Source organism: Stegastes partitus, unplaced genomic scaffold (genome assembly GCF_000690725.1).
Source record: "Stegastes partitus isolate 25-593 unplaced genomic scaffold, Stegastes_partitus-1.0.2 Scaffold401, whole genome shotgun sequence".
Taxonomy (NCBI): Eukaryota; Metazoa; Chordata; class Actinopteri; family Pomacentridae; genus Stegastes; species Stegastes partitus.
The window spans coordinates 223,252-243,736 of NW_007578132.1; the positions used below are offsets into that span (position 1 = coordinate 223,252).

The 20,485-nt window shown below is 42.6% G+C and overlaps 2 protein-coding genes across 2 annotated transcripts in view; both read left to right on the forward strand.

The window, feature by feature from the left end:
- The window catches only part of LOC103359857 (sodium-driven chloride bicarbonate exchanger-like), a 47,775-nt gene extending 35,899 nt beyond the window's left edge, over positions 1 to 11,876 (forward strand). The window contains exons 14-26 of the mRNA XM_008285409.1: positions 390 to 523; positions 649 to 894; positions 3,171 to 3,276; positions 3,949 to 4,110; positions 5,392 to 5,505; positions 6,468 to 6,629; positions 6,860 to 7,111; positions 8,678 to 8,746; positions 8,832 to 9,005; positions 9,080 to 9,202; positions 9,293 to 9,357; positions 10,637 to 10,750; positions 11,500 to 11,876. Coding sequence (XP_008283631.1) covers positions 390 to 523; positions 649 to 894; positions 3,171 to 3,276; positions 3,949 to 4,110; positions 5,392 to 5,505; positions 6,468 to 6,629; positions 6,860 to 7,111; positions 8,678 to 8,746; positions 8,832 to 9,005; positions 9,080 to 9,202; positions 9,293 to 9,357; positions 10,637 to 10,750; positions 11,500 to 11,572 — 1,794 coding nt within the window. The 3' untranslated portion in view covers positions 11,573 to 11,876. The remainder of the gene's footprint in view (positions 1 to 389; positions 524 to 648; positions 895 to 3,170; positions 3,277 to 3,948; positions 4,111 to 5,391; positions 5,506 to 6,467; positions 6,630 to 6,859; positions 7,112 to 8,677; positions 8,747 to 8,831; positions 9,006 to 9,079; positions 9,203 to 9,292; positions 9,358 to 10,636; positions 10,751 to 11,499) is intronic.
- A 2,555-nt stretch (positions 11,877 to 14,431) lies between these two features.
- On the forward strand, positions 14,432 to 19,918 carry nufip1 (nuclear FMR1 interacting protein 1). Its single transcript, XM_008285412.1, has 10 exons — positions 14,432 to 14,759; positions 16,850 to 16,935; positions 17,025 to 17,126; positions 17,231 to 17,293; positions 17,382 to 17,458; positions 17,638 to 17,730; positions 17,840 to 18,009; positions 18,182 to 18,316; positions 18,889 to 19,169; positions 19,329 to 19,918. Exons 1-10 carry the CDS (start codon positions 14,522 to 14,524, stop codon positions 19,824 to 19,826), a joined length of 1,743 nt encoding a protein of 580 aa, XP_008283634.1. The 5' UTR covers positions 14,432 to 14,521; the 3' UTR covers positions 19,827 to 19,918.
- The last annotated feature ends 567 nt before the right edge of the window (positions 19,919 to 20,485 follow it).

A 20,485-nucleotide genomic window follows, 5' to 3' on the forward strand; every position in this document is an offset into this window, starting at 1 on the left:
CAGTTGTCCGATATGGTTTTGCATTTACTCATGTGGCACGCTGCTTACTGATTCGTTGTGGGGAAAATGCTCTTTGTGTTGCGTGATTTTCAAGTTGCAATACTGAATGTGGCCACAGTGGCCAAACATAAGTCACAGCAAGGGTATGCTCATTAAGAAATGCTAACATTCTGAGCTAATGTGGTGAACATGATTAACATTACACCTGCTAAACATCCGCATGTTAGCCACATGCTAGCGTTAGCATTTAGCTATAGCACAGCCTCACAGAGCCTCCAGCACGAGTAAGGACATGCTATCTTGTTAGAATTTAACAGGGAAATTAAACAAGCTCTCAAAAAGCAACATGTTTGGCAGAATAAATCAGAACGCTCTTTCTGTGTTTCCAGAGTGCTATCGAGTCCCTGTTTGGGGCTTCTATGACTGGAATAGCCTACTCTCTTTTTGCCGGCCAGCCCCTCACCATCCTGGGCAGCACAGGGCCCGTTCTTGTCTTTGAGAAAATCCTTTTCAAGTTCTGCAAGTAGGTTATGTTCTTGAGTACAACTTGGTGCTTTGTTCCGGCAGAATGATTCCATTTAGATGATCGATTTTGTTTTTGTGCTTCATACGCCCCGTGTGTTTGTGTCTGTGTTCGACATCTCTCAGGGAATATGGCCTCTCCTACCTCTCCCTGAGGGCCTGTATCGGCCTGTGGACGGCCTTCTTCTGTCTGCTGCTGGTGGCCACCGACGCCAGCTCGCTCGTCTGTTACATCACACGCTTCACTGAGGAAGCTTTTGCTGCGCTGATCTGCATTATCTTCATCTACGAGGCCCTGGAGAAGCTCCTTCACCTCGGGGTGCACTACCCCATCAATAAACACAACAACCTTCAGAAACTCACACAGTACTCGTGAGTTGGACTTTGTTTTGGTCGTTAGAAGATGCATCTGTTTTGTTAAGTTTTTTAGACAAATTAACTAGATAATTGACACATGACTTGACATTAACAATCAGCAATAGTTGGAGTTGTGCTATTATTGTTGCATAAATACCAGATATTCCCAGGTTCTCCTAGTAAACTATAGATAGATAGATAGACAGATGGATAGATAGATTGATAGATAGATAGATTGATAGATTGATAGACAGATAGATAGATAGATAGATAGATTGATTGATTGATTGATTGATTGATTGATTGATAGATAGATAGATAGATAGATAGATAGATACTTTATTCATCTTCAAGAGAAATTCACATTCCTGCAGCTTAGATGGAAACACAGGGGCATGCCAGTTTTTCTTGTTTCCATGATATTTAATGAATATCTTTGAGTTTCACTCTGTAGTTTGGACAAAATGTCAGCTTGTGGTTTGTGATAATAGAACAAAGATTGTTTAAAATGTCGGCTTTTGAGCATTTTGTACTGGTGCTGTTATTGTAGTTGCAGCCCATGCAAAGTGGGCTTTACTCAGCTCCTTTGCCTGCACGTGTTCAAGTGTTTTGCTGCGTCATGAAACAACAGATGGTGGTGGTGAAACAACGGCGGTACGGCAGATGAACTGTCCACTTCTTCAGTAATGCTTTATGGTGAATAATCCCATGTTGAGTATGTGTCAGGAGGACCGTGCCTTTTCCTGCCACATAAGCTGGCTGGCGGCTGTGTCCGACCAATAGCTCCTTCTGTGGTTTTCTCTGTTCTGATGCAGTGGACAGCAGGGAATGCTGACATTTAGTTTTGCAAAATGGCAGCAGAATAAGTCACTTCATGCTGGTGACTACACAGTTCAGGAGGGGTGTGTAATTTTATACGGCTGCCAATGATTTTTTTTTTTTTATTTTATTACTAAAATATCTGTTCAATGTTTTCTCTTAGTGAAATGTAAATGGTATAACAACATAAGGAAACAAAGTAACACATATTTTTAATTAATTGAAATATTAAAATATAAAAAATACCAACATTTTGAAAATGTAGAAAGATAAATAAAACTAGAGCGCTGTATCAGACTTAAACTCCAATACTGGATGCATCCAAGTGGTGATGTGAGATTCATATTCAGTGGAAGTTAAGAGTGTTGGTCAGTTTGCTCCCTGTTTTATTTGCTTTGGCCAACAAGTCCTTATAGCATACAGTGTGTGTATCCATGCTTTTTTTTTTTAAATCTTCAGAGTGGGCCTGTGCTGTCATTAATGTTGCTTGTGTACTACGGTATTTATCTCTTGTGAGCCTTTCACTTGATACCTTGAATATTTAAAGTCCCCCTCCAGTGAAAATCCAGTCACTACCGTGGTGACGTGTTCACATGGTGTGTGTTATATGCCAGAAGACACATCATGAGTGAAATAAGCAGTCAGCATCATGACTCCACATTTTGATCTTGAAGCTGCAGTGTACTAATGGCAGTTTAAAAACCCAACAGATGAAGACTGTGGGGTTTCATATATAACAAACTTAAAACAATTCTCGTGGATCAATCGTAGCAACTGGACCTGCTTGAGTTCCTTGAAGACGTTCCACCTCTCATCTAAGAGGCTTCATCAGCTCTGACTGACTAGGTGGGAGTTCCACATACTGATATCCTGAAAGAGCCATTAACACCTGAGCTTCGGTTTCATTTGGGGGTTTGTTGCTCCTCCCCCTCGTTATGTGAGTCATTAGTGCTCCCCCTGACACAGTGGGGTTCGTTAGTGTACTCTAACTTGGATGAGAGGTGAAACGTCTTCAAGGAACTCAAGCAAGTCCAGCTGCTACGATTAATCCACGAGAGTAACCATGACCTGGAGGACTGAGAATCTTCACAGACAAACCTGAAACAACAATCCCGTCTACCTGTAAGGGTGAGACTTTCTGTATTGTCGTTTTCAGAATCAGCTCCCGGCTTCAACAAGTTAAATTACTCCAAAACTATCACTTGCGATTGTGTAGCAGCAAGTGATTGTACAGTGTTTGACCTGAGTTGTCTGACTTCATCAATCTGCACATTCTACAGAAAGCAGCAGTGCAACTTCTGAGCCATTTTAAGGCAGCAACACTTCACAAACATGAGTTTTAAAGAGTTAAGTCAGACCAGAGAGGGAGTTTGAGAACTGCATATTAAATTACTTTATTCTATAAAAGACACATCAGTATATTCATCTGGTTCTAATTACTTAAGAAAATTAACTAAATATATCGTCATTAGATGTGCATGTGTGGAGCCCAGGGACCCGAGCAACGAAACACTGCGCTTCTGGGAGGAGAGAAACATCACAGCATCCGAGGTCAACTGGACCATGCTGGAGGTCAAGGTAAGGAATCCTTGTAAAACATCTGTGCCTACTTGTGTCAAAAAGGGTATATATATATATATAGCAGTCATAGTATGATCCTGAATAGAGGAAAGGCTAAGCAGAGGCAGAAACTACTCACCCAAAAATCAAACTTGATACCCAAACAAAATGCCTAGACAGTTGTGGTTATCTCTTGCAGTCCCTGGCACTCAGTCGTATCTCCCTCAGCCTACACTTAGCTTAATCAAGAAGTGTCATAAGTCTAGGCGTGGATTAAGAACATGGGCAGGATTCCACAGGATTTAGCTGTGCAGAATGAGTGTGGAGATGCAGCATGAGGTATCACAAATCAGCCTCGCTGGTGGCAGCACGCTGCATCACTCCTACACATGCTTATTAGACGCACTGTGGCTAATGTTTGGAGGTAGGATCACATGAGGCTACTGGGACTGTATGCAAATGGATGAATCATGTCTTACAGAGAAGGTGAAGAAAATCGGTAGTAAATGTATCAGAGTGATGCTGTTCAGACCTCACTAATTCATCGCCGACATCCATCATCGCCATCATCTCCACTGTCACTGTGTTTGTCGGCATGGTTATTCCTGTCCTCTTTATGCTCATCACCCCGATTATTATCATCACCATCATCATCATCATCATCATTATTATGTCCTCCGGGGCCAGTAGGAGTGCGAGATGTTGCACGGAGAGTTCGAGGGCAGCGCCTGTGGCCCCCACGGCCCCTACATTCCTGATGTCCTCTTCTGGTGCGTGGTCCTCTTCTTCTCCACCGTCTTCATGTCTGCTTTCCTCAAGGAGTTCAAGACCAGCCGCTACTTCCCCACCAGGGTACACACACCTACTTTTTACCATCTTTTTAAAACATTTGTTTCTTCTGAAGACATTCCTGTTTGACACCATCTGCAAGTGTGTGGCAGCTCTCAAACTCAATTAGCTTTATCACCTTTATCTGCTTCTTATTTTGTAATGGGAGTGAATTAGGCTGAAATTGTAGTAGTTTGCCTCCCTATGTGACAGTTTAGTTTATGCTGCCATCTATTGGCTGTTTCGGGACACAGCAGAAATCCTGCAGTCTGCGTGGCCTTTCTATGCGTGCAATTTCTATGACTTATCATTGAGATGACATTTATGAGCGTAATGTGTGGCGTGATGCTGCCACACTCATCTATAACATGCCAGTGCCACCTTGTGGTGATAAATATTTCACTGCAGCTGTACAGCACTGAGATGTCAAAAGTCAGACCTGAACACTGCACTGATCACTCCCAGATAATGCATTCTGACAGAGGGGTCCTTAGGGACTCGTAAAGAAATATCATTAAGCAGAACAAGCAAAACACCAGCTCGTTCTACTCTCAGGTGATTATTTCCATCTCCATGATTGAGAGTTCATTGTCAGACTGGAGGAGGAGTATTTACATGCCTCTAAACAGATCGAGGCGTAGAGAAAAGGCTGTGGTACAACACACGAGTCCTGCTCACTTTTTTGTGTAGTGGATTTAAATACACATATTCACAGAAAATCGATCAATCATAGGCAGTAAGCAATCAACAATAAGAATAAGATAAATAAGGTCCAACAGGAAAATGTTCCAGTTACAAAAAGTAAAAATATATTGTTGTCTAATGATGTGAATAAATGAGTGCATAACAAACAATTAACAAAACAGTTAAAGGTTACATGCACTGACAAGTTATTATCGACTTGTCAGTGCATCTAGAAAGGGTTTTTACCAGTTTTGATATAAACAGATATTATATTAGGTCAAGTCAAAATTCCTAAATTTAAAAAAAAAAGGAACAAGTAACGACCCAAAAAATTTACAATTCAATCCAATTCAATTCAATTTTATTTGTATAGCACAGTTTACAAAACATGTCATCACAACCCGACAATCCAAAGTTGCCTTTGGACTCCCTCTGAAGCAATTATTTTAATACTGATTCAGTTCAGAGGGTTAACTCTGGGAAGATACAGCACAGGACAATGTTCAGATCTGTTGTCTGGCTCTCGACAGCTGTAATGTTTTAGGTGTGTAAACTCTGACCTAAACTATTCAACTGTAACACGGACTTTATCTGAACAGTGTGTGTTTCTGTTCTCTCCAGGTGCGCTCCATCATCAGTGACTTTGCGGTCTTCATCACCATCCTCACTATGGTGCTGGTGGATTATGCTTTGGGGATCCCCTCACCTAAACTACAGGTTCCCAGCAAGTTCAAAGTAAGTCCACATGTGAAAAGCTGCTGTCGGCATCTGTTTTATACATAACATCAGTATGTGTTGTCTTTTACCAAAGAATATTTAAATACACAAAAGTATAGAAACAGAAATACACAATAAGAATGTTATGTAGATATCACAGTCATGTTATTCATACGTAGCTTATACGAAGGAAACTAGATAAATGTGTGAGCAGAGGTCAGAAGGCCATAGGATGTTACAGTGGACCTCAATTCTTTCTTCTTTAAAAAAAAGAAAGAAATCTTTAAATGGAGACTTTTGTTAGTTTTCTCATGATGTGTGCCATGTGGACAAATAGAAAAATAACCATCATGACTAACAGCAAAAAATACAAATATCTAATAAAAAAGACGACACTATATTCAAAGTATATTAAAGTTGTTGAATTAATATAAAAAAAGTTTAGCAGGAACTGGGTTTGTGAAGCAGTTACCTGTCACAGGCAGTCCTCCAGTAGTCTGATAAACAGCCGGTTTCTTCATCACAGTCAGCTGCGTTCCATCAACATCCTTCCTTCTGGATATTCAGTTGTGTAAACCAGCAGTCATTTGACTTCAGAATCTGTGACTTGCTGTGATGCTCTCCACTGATCAGGGACTTATTCAGAGTTTTATCCCACTTTGTTTGACTTTCCATAAACTGATGGTCCAGGAGTCTTCTGCTGAAGTCATTTAAACCCTTTTTAAAGAAATATTTGTGTAAATCTTTCAGGATATTGTCAGTGGTTTGGTTTTGAAGAGCCCATGAATGATTTGTTTTCTGTTTGCTCAAGTCTTTAAAAGTCACATCATGGATCATAGATCTTCCTCCTGGTTAGCCTTTTTGTCTGTTTCTGTTGCCAAGATGTTCTGCTTGTTGAACCCTGCGTACATACACAAACACTGCATTAGCTGGCATACAATGTTTGAAAACTCATCACGCTCTTCTTCCACTCCGTGCAGCCAACCAGGGATGACCGTGGCTGGGTAATAAACCCTGTGGGGCCTAATCCCTGGTGGACCACCATCATCACCTTCATTCCCGCTCTGCTCTGCACCATCCTCATCTTCATGGACCAGCAGATCACGGCTGTCATCATCAACAGGAAGGAGCACAAACTCAAGGTATTTCACTCTTTCATCTGCTCTCAGTGATGTGAAGAATTGGTTGTGGATGTAGAAAGTTCTCTTCCTTTGTCTCAGCCTGACTCGCAGAATATTAAATCCCTACAAATTTCAGGACTGCTGTTTTGTTGGTGACCTCACCCTTTGTTTATCCTAAAGTGGCTCAAAGCAGTGTTACAATAGCTCCCCGTCAGAACTCATCAGTTCATAATTCAACCCTGCCCCTGCAGAAAGGCTGTGGATACCACCTGGACCTGTTTGTGGTGGGGGTCATGCTGGGAGTGTGCTCAGTGATGGGCCTCCCGTGGTTCGTGGCAGCCACCGTCCTCTCCATCTCCCACGTGAACAGCCTGAAGCTGGAGTCGGAGTGCTCAGCCCCCGGAGAGCAGCCCAAGTTCCTGGGCATTCGAGAGCAGCGCTTCACCGGCCTCATGATCTTTACCCTGATGGGCTGCTCTGTCTTCATGACCTCTGTGTTAAAGGTTGGAGATAAACACCCACGCTGACACAAGAATTATAGAAAGCGGCATTCAAACGTTGGAGAGAATGTAATGAAAACATGCTGCTGTGTTAAAGGCATTGAAATATATTACAAAGCTTGATTTTGATGTGCTATTAGTAGTCCTTAGAATATCACCAGAAAGTCCTATTCATTAAAAAGTAATATGAGGTATTTCTTAAAGACTTAGCTAAAGATATACAGTATGTATAAACCTCTACATAAATGATGGTTATAGAAATCATGTCCAGGCATCCAGAATCATCTATATGTATGAACAAAAGTCACATCAGGATGTTTGCAGCTTTGTGCATGTTTGACTGCAGGAACCTTTTAGATTTAAGGCCATTTTGGGGGCAGAAGGATGAGTACCTCTGAAAAACTGCTGGTCTCGATGCTGACTGGTTAAAACTTGAAGAAGACAAATGCTGATTGGTTAAACTCAGACGACAACAAACGCCATTTTTCTGCCTTTCTCGATGTCCTCGTGGAGCAGCAGTCTTCTCCTCTTGAGCATCACCATTTACAACATAAGATTTACCATCTAGGCTCCATTGTTCTATTCCCTATGTGCTCATAGACGTGTAGTTACGTCCAGCAGCTTCTATTTGTCATAGTTTTGTTGCTCTGAGTTAAATTCGTGGTCAGAGCTGGTGGATCCTACTGGAGCCGCTCCTGTAACTTTTACACCACTTTGTGCTGGACCCAAGTTCTTACCACAGACAGCCACCATTCTCTCAAAATATGCTCAAAAAGTGTTTTGTGACATAGAAATTGTACGCTTAGCCTACAAAAGTACCAAAGTGTTGAAGATGTGCAGTGGATGAGAGGCTTGAATTCACCCACACAGTTTCTGCAGTTAAACAAGTGAAGTTTAAAAACACACATAAGTCGTAAAAATCTATCATTTTTTTCATTTTTCTGCTAATTTGGAGCTACTTTAGTAAAATGCTTGCGAAATAACTACAATAAACGATGTAATTCAAAGAATAGAATCACATGAAATCTATTAGAAGTTCCTCTGCCATGCCAGACCGGTTAGCTTTCAGAGCGTTTCATTTCAACAGCATTATTTGTCGTATTTGTGTGGTAACAAGCTCAGTTGCTTAGATATTGAGGTAAATTTTGAAGATCAAATATTTTAAATTCTACGAAAGAGGAAGAAGCTGGTTAACAGGATTTACTTCAACATTTTTTGCTCCTAGCTGGAGTCTCACTCATCACAGTTTGTTTTTTTTAACCTCTGTCTTTCAGTTCTTGTGAATTGTATAGCTTTTCAAATAGTATTCCTGTGATATGTTATTTTTATGGTGAGATACGGTGTCGTAGAGTCTGATTCTGGCTTTAACTCATTTTCAACCACATGTGTAATGACTACATTTAGGCATCGTAGGGCAGCACAGCATCATTCACGTTACCACTGTGGCCTTGTGTTGGAGGTTCCTCTTCTCATGTCCTACATATCTGTCACACCAAAGATAGAAAATAGTCATAAACACTAAAAAACAATCATACACAAATGGTGCTAAACCTGTGTGTCTGTTTCCAGTTCATCCCCATGCCTGTGCTCTACGGAGTCTTCCTGTACATGGGGGCCTCGTCGCTCAGAGGCATTCAGGTGAGCTTCAGCACAACCTGCTGGTGTTTTATTAGAATTAACAATCAAGAAAAGAGTGAACGTCTGTCTCTTTGTACCTGCGCAGTTCTTTGACCGTCTCAAGCTGTTCGGCATGCCAGCCAAACATCAGCCAGACTTCATCTACCTTCGCCACGTCCCGCTGAGGAAAGTGCACCTCTTCACCATCGTTCAGCTCACCTGCCTGGTCCTTCTGTGGATCATCAAGACCTCCAAGGCTGCCATCGTTTTCCCCATGATGGTAACTTGAGTGTGTTGTTTATGTTTTCTACTTAACAGATCCGTTTGCTTGAATGAGCCTGTTTGTGTCTCCAGGTCTTGGCCCTGGTATTCATTCGTAAGCTGCTGGACTTCATCTTCACCAAGAGGGACCTGAGCTGGCTGGATGACCTCATGCCAGAGTGGAAGAAGAAGAAATTGGAGGATGCTGCGCAAGAGGTTCAGTCATAGACCACAGCTTAGATGACCAGTGATGTCTTTACATCTCTGCAGCTGCAGCAGATATTCTCTTTTGTTTTCTGTCTTCAGGAGGAACACAGTATTATTGCAGAGGAGGAGGGCATTGTACAGGTGCCACTAGAGGGACACTACAAGTAAGTCATCTACATTTTTATTCATATTCTGCATGCTGGGGTGTTTTGTCAGATTCTAAGTAGGAGAGTCTACCTGCAGAATAAATCTACAACAGGACACTAGATTTCATTTCATAGAAACTTCAGTCAAACTGCATTTACTGGAGAACAGAGAGGCTAAATACAGAAGAAATGCTGAATCCTCCTCAGCGTGGAGGAGTGCAGCAGTGTTGCACAGACTTTAGGAGAGATGTTCTGCCATTCTTCAGAGGCTATTTTTTCAGCTGCTCTTTGCTGCAGGGGTTGTGTTGTTCCACCTTGTTGTATGAAATACCCCACAGGTGTTCTATTAAATTCAAGTCAGGCGACATACTCGGCCTAGTTATGGCTTTCACGTTTTAGAAAACCATATGATTTGTGTGATTTTGTCAGTGTGCCGGAGGTTCGTGCTGAAAATATTTTCTTCTATGAAGCTTTTACAGACTAGGAGTCATACTGTGAGCCAGTATTTTGGTATATCTACAGGCATTCATGGTGCCATGTTACGGTTCAGTCTGAGCAGGATCCAAAAATGCAACACAGGGTTTTGGAGTGAAGAAAAGAGGGATTTATTTACAACCACTGGGAACCAAAGGACACCAGAAAACTAGTGAGGGTAGCCGAGTGAGTGAGGGAAATCCTGGGGAAGTTTCCTGGGGGAACCGGGAGGCAAGACGACTGAGGCTGGGGTTCTGCTGCCAAAGCTGGGTCCGGGAGGCGTCAATCCGACAGGGAGGCTCCGGCATAAACGCAGAAAAAAAACAAAGCTAGATTCTCAATTCACAAAGTTCCGTAGTCAGCTGGCTGGCCTGTTGCCACTCGAGGGAGGAATAATCCACTGGCGCTGGAGCACAGGTGGAGGCAGGCTTTATCCAGCGCTGATTACCAATCATCCTCAGGTACGGAGGAGAGCGAGTGAGGCTTCTCCCATCCAAAGCCTGAAACACACTTGCACCCCGCAACAAACAAGCACAAATACACTAAAATACATTTCACAAAACACACAAAAACTCGGATCACCACATGCCACCTATAAATGTCATCACCTGTTGCACTCATGCAGCCCCATCCCGTCACACTCCCATCTCTTTGCTTCACTGTCGGGACCATGTGTTCACTGTGGTAGTCCTTGCTAGGTTCACTCCATCTGTATAGTAACACAAGTTTGTCAGTGTTCTTGTGGCAGATACAGATCAGGGATAATTCTCATTCTCCTACGACAGTCAAATAAGGCCTTTCTCTCTGTGATGTGTGTCTGAAGGAGTGACCCAGCCACAGTGAACATCACTGATGAAATGTCCAAAGGATCTTTCGGGAATGTCTGGAAGAGTGTCAGCCCTGCTGAGAGCGCTAAAAAGGAACCAAGCGCTAAAAGGTGAGCGTCAGACTCACAACACTCAGATGTCCACGTCAGTATCTACGGCAACAGTTGACGTATTGATTCCAGATCCCTAAATGTGTTTCAGCAGGATTCAAACTCTAGTTCAAAAGGGTGTTAAAGCAGCAGTGGCAGGTGTTTATTATTGAAACATTATGGTACATTTACTTTACATTTTTCCAAGAAACTCAAGAGCTATTCTGTTTATTTAGAACAGCCCTGCCCTCGCAGGCTTCCCACTGAGTAGACTAACATAGTGTCTCCTGCCTGCCTCTCTCGCTCCATCCCACCCCTAAGCTCCCCTTCCTAACCTCTCAGAAGCTGATATCCCAAAGGTAAGCTGTTCCCAGTCGTCCCTTTCAGCATGGACGTTCTCGTTCTGTGTGTTTACTGTTGCACGTTGAAAATGATGTCGGTCTGTGCTGCATGTCACGATTTGGGTGACGGGACTTGGTACATGTAGTAATAAATCAGTTATAAATGGATGGATTGACAACACAGCATGGTCTGGATGTGCATGTTAATTCAAGGATGTGTTTTATAATGCCGAATGTGGCCTTTGCATGTTGTAAAATGTGCAAGATTTAAATGTACAGCAGGGTTCCTGGTGAATGACACAAGACACTGGGCTGTTGGGGCATTCACATGAGACAGACTTGCATGGCTGCATGGCAGTGAACATCCACAGGTCTGTTTTTTCTGTTTCTATGTTTAGTTTGGTATAATCTTCTTTTTTTTCTGTGCAGTTGTCCCAGAGGCGAAAAGCGACACAAGCGACGGAGGCATGAGAAGAGCTTGGACAGGGAGACAAGTTTGTGATGACACATACTGGTGGAGCCACTGTGCTGTCAATCAGTAGATCAAAAAAACAAAAGCCACTATACCGTGCCACACTCAACCACCTTTGTACTGTGCTACACTGTGTTTTTTGTCATGTAGGTCTGTGTGCAAGTTGTGTAAAACAAAAAACATTTGTTAGAAACTGTAGAGGAAAGCGAGACACATCGGTGTTCTTTTTCTATGTATATCCGTGTTTGGTGATACCAGCAGCAGAAGGAAACCAGAATTCTATGACACCCACAGTAACCACTGTGTCAATGGGCCAATTCAGTAAAAATTTTAAACAATTTTTAAACTTTATTTGTATTTTGTATGTTTTTATATTTTTCCAACAACAACTGCAAGTTGTCCTTTTAAAAACCTGCCACAGCAAACCACGTATGTGTGGATTTTATGTGGATCATTTAATGCCGCTGTTGAATTTAGCACATCACTATAGAAAACTGAAAGAGTAGATGTTTGCCACTGCTAATCTATTTCACTGGTATCTAAAGAGTTGGCTATATAGCAAATCTAGTAGATTTTTGAAAGTAACAAATATACGTTTTATATATTCTGTAAATGTAAATGTTTGTGTGACAGTGACCACTCATATCACTCCACAGTCTGCTCCATTGCTGTTTCACATATAAACGTCTCTTCTGGTGAAGCATTTCCCCGACGAGTTAAAGACACACTTTGACTTGCTGGGAAATACCAGTATTTGCTTTGTTGCTGAGAACTTGATGAGGAGACACCAACGTCACATCTGTACGCGAAATATGAACCTGAAGCCAGCAGCTGGTTAGCTTAGCTTAGCACATGGACTGAAGTGAAACAGCAAGCCTGGTTCTAGTCGACAGTAACAAAAAGGCTAAAAACTCACTAATTACCACTTTGTATCTTCGTTTTTTTTTAATTTGTACAAAAGCAAAAGTGTAAAATCAACATGTTCGTGGTGTTTCTTGCTCGCAGTTGCTTCATATATATCGCACAGATACAAGAGACATATCAGAAGTCTTGCAAAGAGAGAAAACAATCGTATTTTCCCACTATTTCTTTTGATTAAAGTATTTTTCGGGGGGCAGCTTTTTGGAAAATTACTACATTTTCAAATTAGCATGGCAGCGTAGTTCAGGATAGTTCTCTGGCTGCTTGGCCTTGGCTTTTTAAGAAAAAAAAAAAACTCAAATTTGCAAAATGCTGAACTTTTGGGTGACTGTACAGAAAGCTCCGTGTTTTCCACGTGCGTACTCTTCGTCATCTTGTCAGTAAGTGTCATCCATGGACGTGTGATCTCCTCTCCAAATGACCCACGGTGTGTTAGCATCTGAAGCTAATTTTATTTTTTTTTAAAGAAAAAACACCTGCGTTTGGGTGAAACAGCCTCGACTGTCTTGCTGCAGGACCATGGTTACTTCTAGAGATGCAATAATACCTTTTTTCTGGGAAGGGCAACATGTAATAAACGGTAAAGAGTCTTAACAATGTATAATACATAGTATATTTTATTCATGTAAAATGTTACTAATATATTACTAACATGAGTCAGTGTTGAATTCAGGTTTTTGTTGTAGATGTTCTTTTCCCATTGTCTAATTGATGGTTCTTAGTTGACTAGAGAAATTAATAATGGGTCAAAATTATATCAATATCCAATAATTTGACCACTTCTGTGTGGAATTCTGCCTTAAATTTGGTAGTAATAGCTGTACACTTTCAGTTTAATATTTTAAATCACCTGTATAGAAAACTATCAGTTCAGACCTGTTGTTTAATTGTGATTTGTTTCAGGAGAATGAGAGCGAGAGAGAGTGAGAGCATAAATAAAGATAATAAACCGCTGAAATGATGCTGTGCTTTATTTTCCCGTCTCCTCGTCCTCGGGGAGGCCAGAGGTCAGCGAGCAGCGAGCAGCACCTCAAGGACATTTGATCTCTTCTTGTGTTTTCAGTGCTACGCTGCGTTGTATTGCCTCAGAGTAATTCTGTGCAGCTTTCCAGGTCCAGTGGGCAGTGTGGCTGCTGACTTCCTGTCCTCCACCTTTGACCTCCGTGTCTTTGGCATCAGGGGAGATGGAGAGCAGAGAGCACCCTGCACCGCCCTCAGGCTGCAGCTGCACCTCCGTATGGCAAAGAGACAGGAGGTGCTGGTCCTCCAAGAAAGTCAGAAATAGTTGGAAGAATCTGGTGAACACTTGGATTCATAATAAATATGTCAGCAGCTCTATGAGATTGGGGTATTAAAGGGACATTCCACCAAATTTACTCCTCATGAAGTGTGCCGTTCAGCTGGTGGGAAAAAGCTGTCGAAAGCTGTTCATTGAAGCTTTCTTAAGTCTTAACACGCTGCCCTGAGGACCATCAGGGTTCAGTAAATATGACCTTCAGCTGCCCCACACTGACCTGATCTGGATGTTTTGTAATTAATGTATTTACTCTTGGGAGAGTCTAACTACGTACATATGGCACTTTAAACTTCTGCTTCAAAACATTTCGAACAAAGAGATGAACATTTTCCGCCTATAAACTCGTTAGACAGCTTCAGAGCAAATTAAGATTTTGAGATGAGAATAAAATACTCGAGGATCTTATAATAACCAATTGAATTTCCCTTCTGGGATAAATAAAGTATTTTTCATTTCATAAAGTTTTCAGTTCATACAGATGAAGCTAAAGCCAGTGACGGAAAGAAACAAATATAATGATCAAGTAATTTATCTGCTTGTATTTATCCAGTGATTTGTACTACACAGTGTTTATTTTTTGCGGCGGCGGCTTGTTTGTGTGTTTGCGAGTCATCTGCCCCCGTCGGCCACCGTAGTTATGACTACTTCCTGCGGAAGTGACGAATTGTGTATGAACGAGAGCAAAACACGCGCAGCAGCGAGGAGCACGAGTCCGCTGCTCATCGGTACTCTGCACGTGAAAGCAGACTTGGGCCCAGCCGATGGACGAACCGGGACACTACCCTCCGCCGGACTTCGGCAGTCCTCCTCCGACCTCCATCCAGCAGGAGCAGCGCCGCTCCAGCAGCTTCCAGCCCTCCATGTGGAGCTGGAGCGAGACGCCCTCCGAGCCCATCTGGGACCACGGCGGCAACCGGGGCTGGTGTCACGGCGCAGCGGCAGGGTCCGCGTACGGCCTCCCGTGGGGTCGTGGCCGGTGTGGGACTGAGCGTCCATACGGTGAGGAGAGCAGGAAGTTGTTTCTCTGGTGATGCTGGTTTGACTCCAAATATGAACCTAAGATCGCTTCGAAGCATCACTGATGTCTGCATGACACTGATGCGTCTGTTGGTTTCTATTAGTTATTTAAGAAAGTCAAAATGTCATTTATTCTATTCTCATGTAGAGTGAAACAGTTGAAGCCTTGTAGCTCATTAAATTATAAATCCAGCATCTTAATAACTGTGTAAACACAGTGCGTCTCTGGATCTAGTTCAGTACAAGTCACTACAAGTACAGATGGATGACTTTAAAAGTGTCCAGAAGATGATCATCAGCACCGTCTGTCTGAGTGGACTGAGGCTGGTGTCGGTCTTCAAGTCAAAGCAACATCAGGAGCTCCTGATCTGGGCTGATGAGGAAAAGCACTGGACTGCTGCACAGTGGTCTAGATGAAAGTACATTCTGCATCTCATTTGGAAATCAAGGTCCAAGTGGACCAGCACAGAATCCAGAAGTTGGAAATTTCTGTATTCAAAATCTTAGGAAATATTTCAACAATCTGTGATGTAAGATTTCACCATAATCATCAGATAAAAACATAAAAAGTCTTGAAATATTTCACTTTATGTGTAATGAATATATATATATGAAAGTTTACGGTTTTGAATAGTTTTCCAGGGCTCTGGTATAAAGCGTTGGGCCTTCAGGCTGCAGGCGTTGCTGATGTCCTCCAACTGTGAACTCTTACATGAGGAGTAAATGCATCTTTTTGGTTTTATTACTCATGATTTTTCAAATCAAACCAACCATTTAAAAACCTGGTGGGATGTATGAAAGGAATACGCCATCAGTTTAGTGATACACCTGCAGAAAGTATGGAAAGAGACAAAAGAGACATGATAAAAAATCCAAGCAGCAGAGGCTTCAGTAACCTGCTGTTGTTTCCCTGTCAGGATTTTGCTTTCTGCAAGTTCACTGTTTCCCAGATGAGATGGATAAATGCTTTACAGTTTATAACACAGGCTTTCTGCTGAAAGAGGGGCAACAGCCACGATGACATCTTCAGGCAGTGTTTCCTCTGCATTCATTTAGGAGGCGGGCCGCCATTCCTAGATCCTAGATCCTAGATCCTAGGTCCTAGATCCTAGATCCTAGATCCTAGCCGCGGCTCCTTCAAATTTCTCTTTTTTAATTCTTATTATTATTGTCACAAATACACCACCGCCGCATGTCTCCACCTTCACAGCAGAGTCCTGCACTGGGTCGGTACTCGGAGTACTGAGGTAAACTACAGATAACTATCTTGCTCAGTCTCTACTCTTTGGACGGTAATGCGACATTAATTACTCGTTAAGAGCGGCCTTGAACTTGACGTCCCGTCCAGCACCAGGCTCCGGGTCAGTCAGAGGAGGGTCGTCCTGGAGAACAGGGCAGCGACTCACCAGAGGAAAGGTAGACTTATTAGCTTAAGGTAACTCAGAATAGATTTTACAAGTTAAATAGACATTAGCTAAACATTGATGGTCAGCTAACGTTACGTAACACATCGGTATGTTAAGTTAATTGGGCCCGGGGCCAACTCAGTGTGGCTAACGTGAGTAAAGTGACTGATAGCATGAAGCTAACATGTAGACGCCATGATGGACCTGCTGACTGCATCTTCAGCAGACTTCACGAAGCTCCTCTGAAGTGTTTTATTCACTGACAGAACTTTGCTAAGTGTTCATGTTTTTTCCTACAACTGAACTGTGCACTGCAATGACTCCGTTTACTAAACAACAACAAAAATAATCCTCTGGAAAGCTCTAAATGTTCTTCTCTGAAACCTGTCACTGAACATGTTGTGTGTCCGTCCGTCTGTCTGTCTTTTTTTTAAAGTATTTTTTCGATGTTTTGTTCTCAAGTCAAATTTGAATCACGTCTGTCTGATCTGTTTGTGCTGTTGATCTTTACCTGAGCATTTGTAGATATTTTTTACGTGGAAATAAAAGCTAGGACGTTTTTTGGTGTTTAAAATCAGTGGAATACTCCTTTAATTGTCACAAAGAAGACCCTGTTGGGTCTGTGGAGTTGGTCTGTGCTGTCACTCACACCTCTGCTGTCTTTAGGTCAAACATTTGGACATGAACGGCATCAAGGTGGAAATCATATCGGAAGACAGAACTATGGAGCCTCCAGTCTCCAGGGGAAAAGGGTGATGACTTGTGTTTTATTTAACATTGTATTTGTAGTTAGAAGGAGCACATCTCTTTATTTGATTTCTGTGTATTTAACCTCCAACAGAAAAACAAGAAGGAGCCAGAGTTTTCCCATTTCTGTGACACCTGTGACCGGGGCTTCAAGAACCAGGAGAAGTACGATGAACATGTTTCTCAGCATGTCAAGGTGTCGTCCTGCATTTGATTCAGTATTATTACTTTCATTTCATGCTGTTTATGTTTCGCCGTTGCTCACAGTTTACTGATCTCTCTGTCACATTTCATCCTCAGTGTTCTGTGGCCAACTGCAGCTTCATGGCTCATGAAAAGATCGTCGGCATTCACTGGAGAAATGTAAGTAAAACACCTCGTCATGAACTTCAACTCAAAGTATTTTTTGTTGTTTTTTTTTACATATCCACGTTTAACATCCTGACTTTAGAGCCATGCACCAGGAACCAAAAGAATCAAGCTGGACACACCAGAGGAAATTGCAAAGTGGAGAGAAGAGAGGCGCAAGTAAGTGTTGCACAGATGATCAAAACTGTGGCAGCCATGATATTTTATCCCAGAATTATTAGTGTGATGGTTCCATGACAGAAAAAAAGAACAGATTTTGCAGTTGCTGTCTGATCAGCAACAAGGAGTTCTTCTTCTTATTGTCATTATTCAACTGGTGCCTTCATTTGTATTTGCAGAAACTATCCAACCCTTCAGAATGTTGAGAGAAAGAAAAAAGTTCTGGAGGTGCGGGAGGAGACGGGAGGCGTTCTGGAAACTGCTCAGTTTGGGTAAATGTACAGTTGACATCATGTGTTTTGTACTGCATCCTGTTTATTTCCTCTGTCGTTGCACCCAGAAGCAAACTGAACTGTAACGTAGAAATATATTTACTCTCAGACGAATGAGAGGCCGAGGTCGAGGTCACAGGTGGGGAAACAGAGGGTCACAACAGCGACACCTACAAGGTCCTCAGCCGTCCGACAGCGGTGCTGCACGGAGACCCAAACCCCTCAGCCAGCCCTGTAAGGACGGGGATCCACTGGGAGCGCTGGCCAGCAGTGACCACGGTGTGTGAACCGTGATTCAAACAAGACGATAAACAATCACTTAAGAAATGTCACCATATCTGTACCGGCACTGCTGTTTGCTGAAAAATGTCTGTATTTTAGAGGAAAACACACTTAAACAGCATTAATGAAAACAGCCTTGTGTTGCACTGTGTTCCTCATGTGCTCCCAGATTCTGACAGAGAGGACCAGGCTGCTGAGTCCAGGGCTGGAGGCCTGGTGGTGCCCCCGAAACAGATGAGCTCAGCGCTTGGCTGCCTGATTGCAAACTATGGCTCCATGAGTGAGAGCGATGAGGAACCAGAGGGTGAGTTGAACACCTGTCACCGGCTGTGGCTCCGGTGGTAGAGCGTCCTCTGATCGTAAGGTTGGCGGTTCGATCCCCTCTACAGTCAAAGTGTCCTTGGGCAAGACGCTGAACCCAAAGTTGCTCCAAGTATGCCTTTCTTCTGTCGGTGGAGTCTGTCTCTGGCACATTTGCAGATGTGAGAACAGATTGCAAAATGTCCATTGGTTGATAGTTTATTCGTGTTTCCTCTCTCCAGCACAACATTCATGGTGTGAATCCTGCCTGTGCTTCCTGAATGACTGCTTTTTTTGTTTGACATACTCATCAAATTGTATGTCAATTTCAAGTGAAGTGGACGAATGCGTTGTGTCTGCACAGGAGTTCTTGGTTTAACCTTAAATCAAATCCCAGTATTGCAGAATTTCTTTAGAAGTCTAGAAAACTGTACAATAGGTAATGTAGTCATAAAGACATGGACAACTTCCAGATAATGAAACGTTGAAGTTTAGGGGAGTATGTGGAAAATAACAATGTGCATATTCAGTGTTGTTTTTTTGCATAAATGAGTAACACGTTCCACTGTGTTTTAGCCATCCCCATTCAGACAGCTAAAGACCTGGTGCAAGAAAACAGAGCCCTCCTAAACGGCCTACCACCAAACCCCCACGACAGACAACCCTCGAGATGTATGGAAACCTCCTCAGTGGGTGCAGAGGCTCACAAAGGCTTCCAGCCCAACTCTGGCCTTCACACGAACAGCAGAGGAGGAAGAGGAGGAAGAGGAGGAAGAGGAGGCAGGGGAGGAAGGAGAGGACGAGGCGGCAGACATCAAGATACGCCGCAGACACGTCGGCCCACTTTACTGGAGATGGTATGGGCTCATCTGGAGTTTTACACACACATATTGTTAGATTGTAATTTCAAAACAAAAAGAAACTAAAGCTGAAGAGTACAACTTGGCTGCTATGTCCCAAAGTTCTGAATGTCTTTTAGCAGTTTCTTATATGTTTTTCTCCCCCCATTTGTTTAGTTATTGGCCCTAGACATCCGCCATGAGAGGAACGTCCTCCTGCAGTGTGTTCGCTTTGTTGTCCGAAACCACTTCTTTGGGCTGGAGAGCAGACCTCAGGACCAGGAGACCAAGGAGGACAAAGACACACCAGCTATGACAACTGGAGAGCATCAGGAAGAGCAGCCAGAGGAAGCCAGGACTGTGTCTGCCTCGCTGCTTGGTGGAGAGGGGCCGTCACCAGACGGTCTGGATGCTTTAGAAACAAGTAAAGTTGTTGTAGTGGACCAGGACCGAGGTGCGCTGAGTGGCCAAGTGTGCTCGGAACTGGCTAATGACCCTTCTGTTAAAAGTGCAATCAGTGCTCGACAGGCCTCGGGGGATTTCATCCACAATGCTGAGGAGACAACTGGCAGAGAATCCTGCAGTCATGAGTCGACCACCACAGATAAAATCACGTCTACCTGTCATATGTATGATGATGACATATGGGAGGGCCCTATTTCATCTGTACTGTGAACTCCTAGGAAGTCACTATGTAAAGTGATCTGGATTTGTTTTATAAAACTGAGGCATTTGTCATTTAGATTAAATGTTAATGCTTATCTACATTTATTTTTCCATGGGAGTTTATTTTTTATGTGACAAATGAAACCTATGATGTAAAAACAAGTGTTTTTTTTCCTTGTAAAATAAATCTAATCAGCTATGTTGATAATTACATTTTTGCACATATTTTAATTTAAATCAGTGATATAAATGCATGTCCAGTATTTCCTCTACATTCATTTAGGAGTGGCAGGCCGCCTTTCCTAAATCCTAGCAGCCACTCCTTCAAATTTTATTTTTATTTTTTTAATATATAATTGTCACAAATACACCACCGCTGCATGTCTCCACCTTCACAGCAGAGTCCTGCACTGGGTCAGTACTGAGGTAAACTACAGATAACTATCTTGCTCAGTCTCTCCTCTTTGGGAGGTTAATATGACGTCAATTACTCGCGACTACGCAAACAAACTACAGATAACTCTCTTGCTCAGTCTCTACTCTTTGCGAGGTTAATATGACGTCAATTACTCGCGACTACGCAAACAAACTACAGATAACTCTCTTGCTCAGTCTCTACTCTTTGCGAGGTTAATATGACGTCAATTACTCGCGACTACGCAAACAAA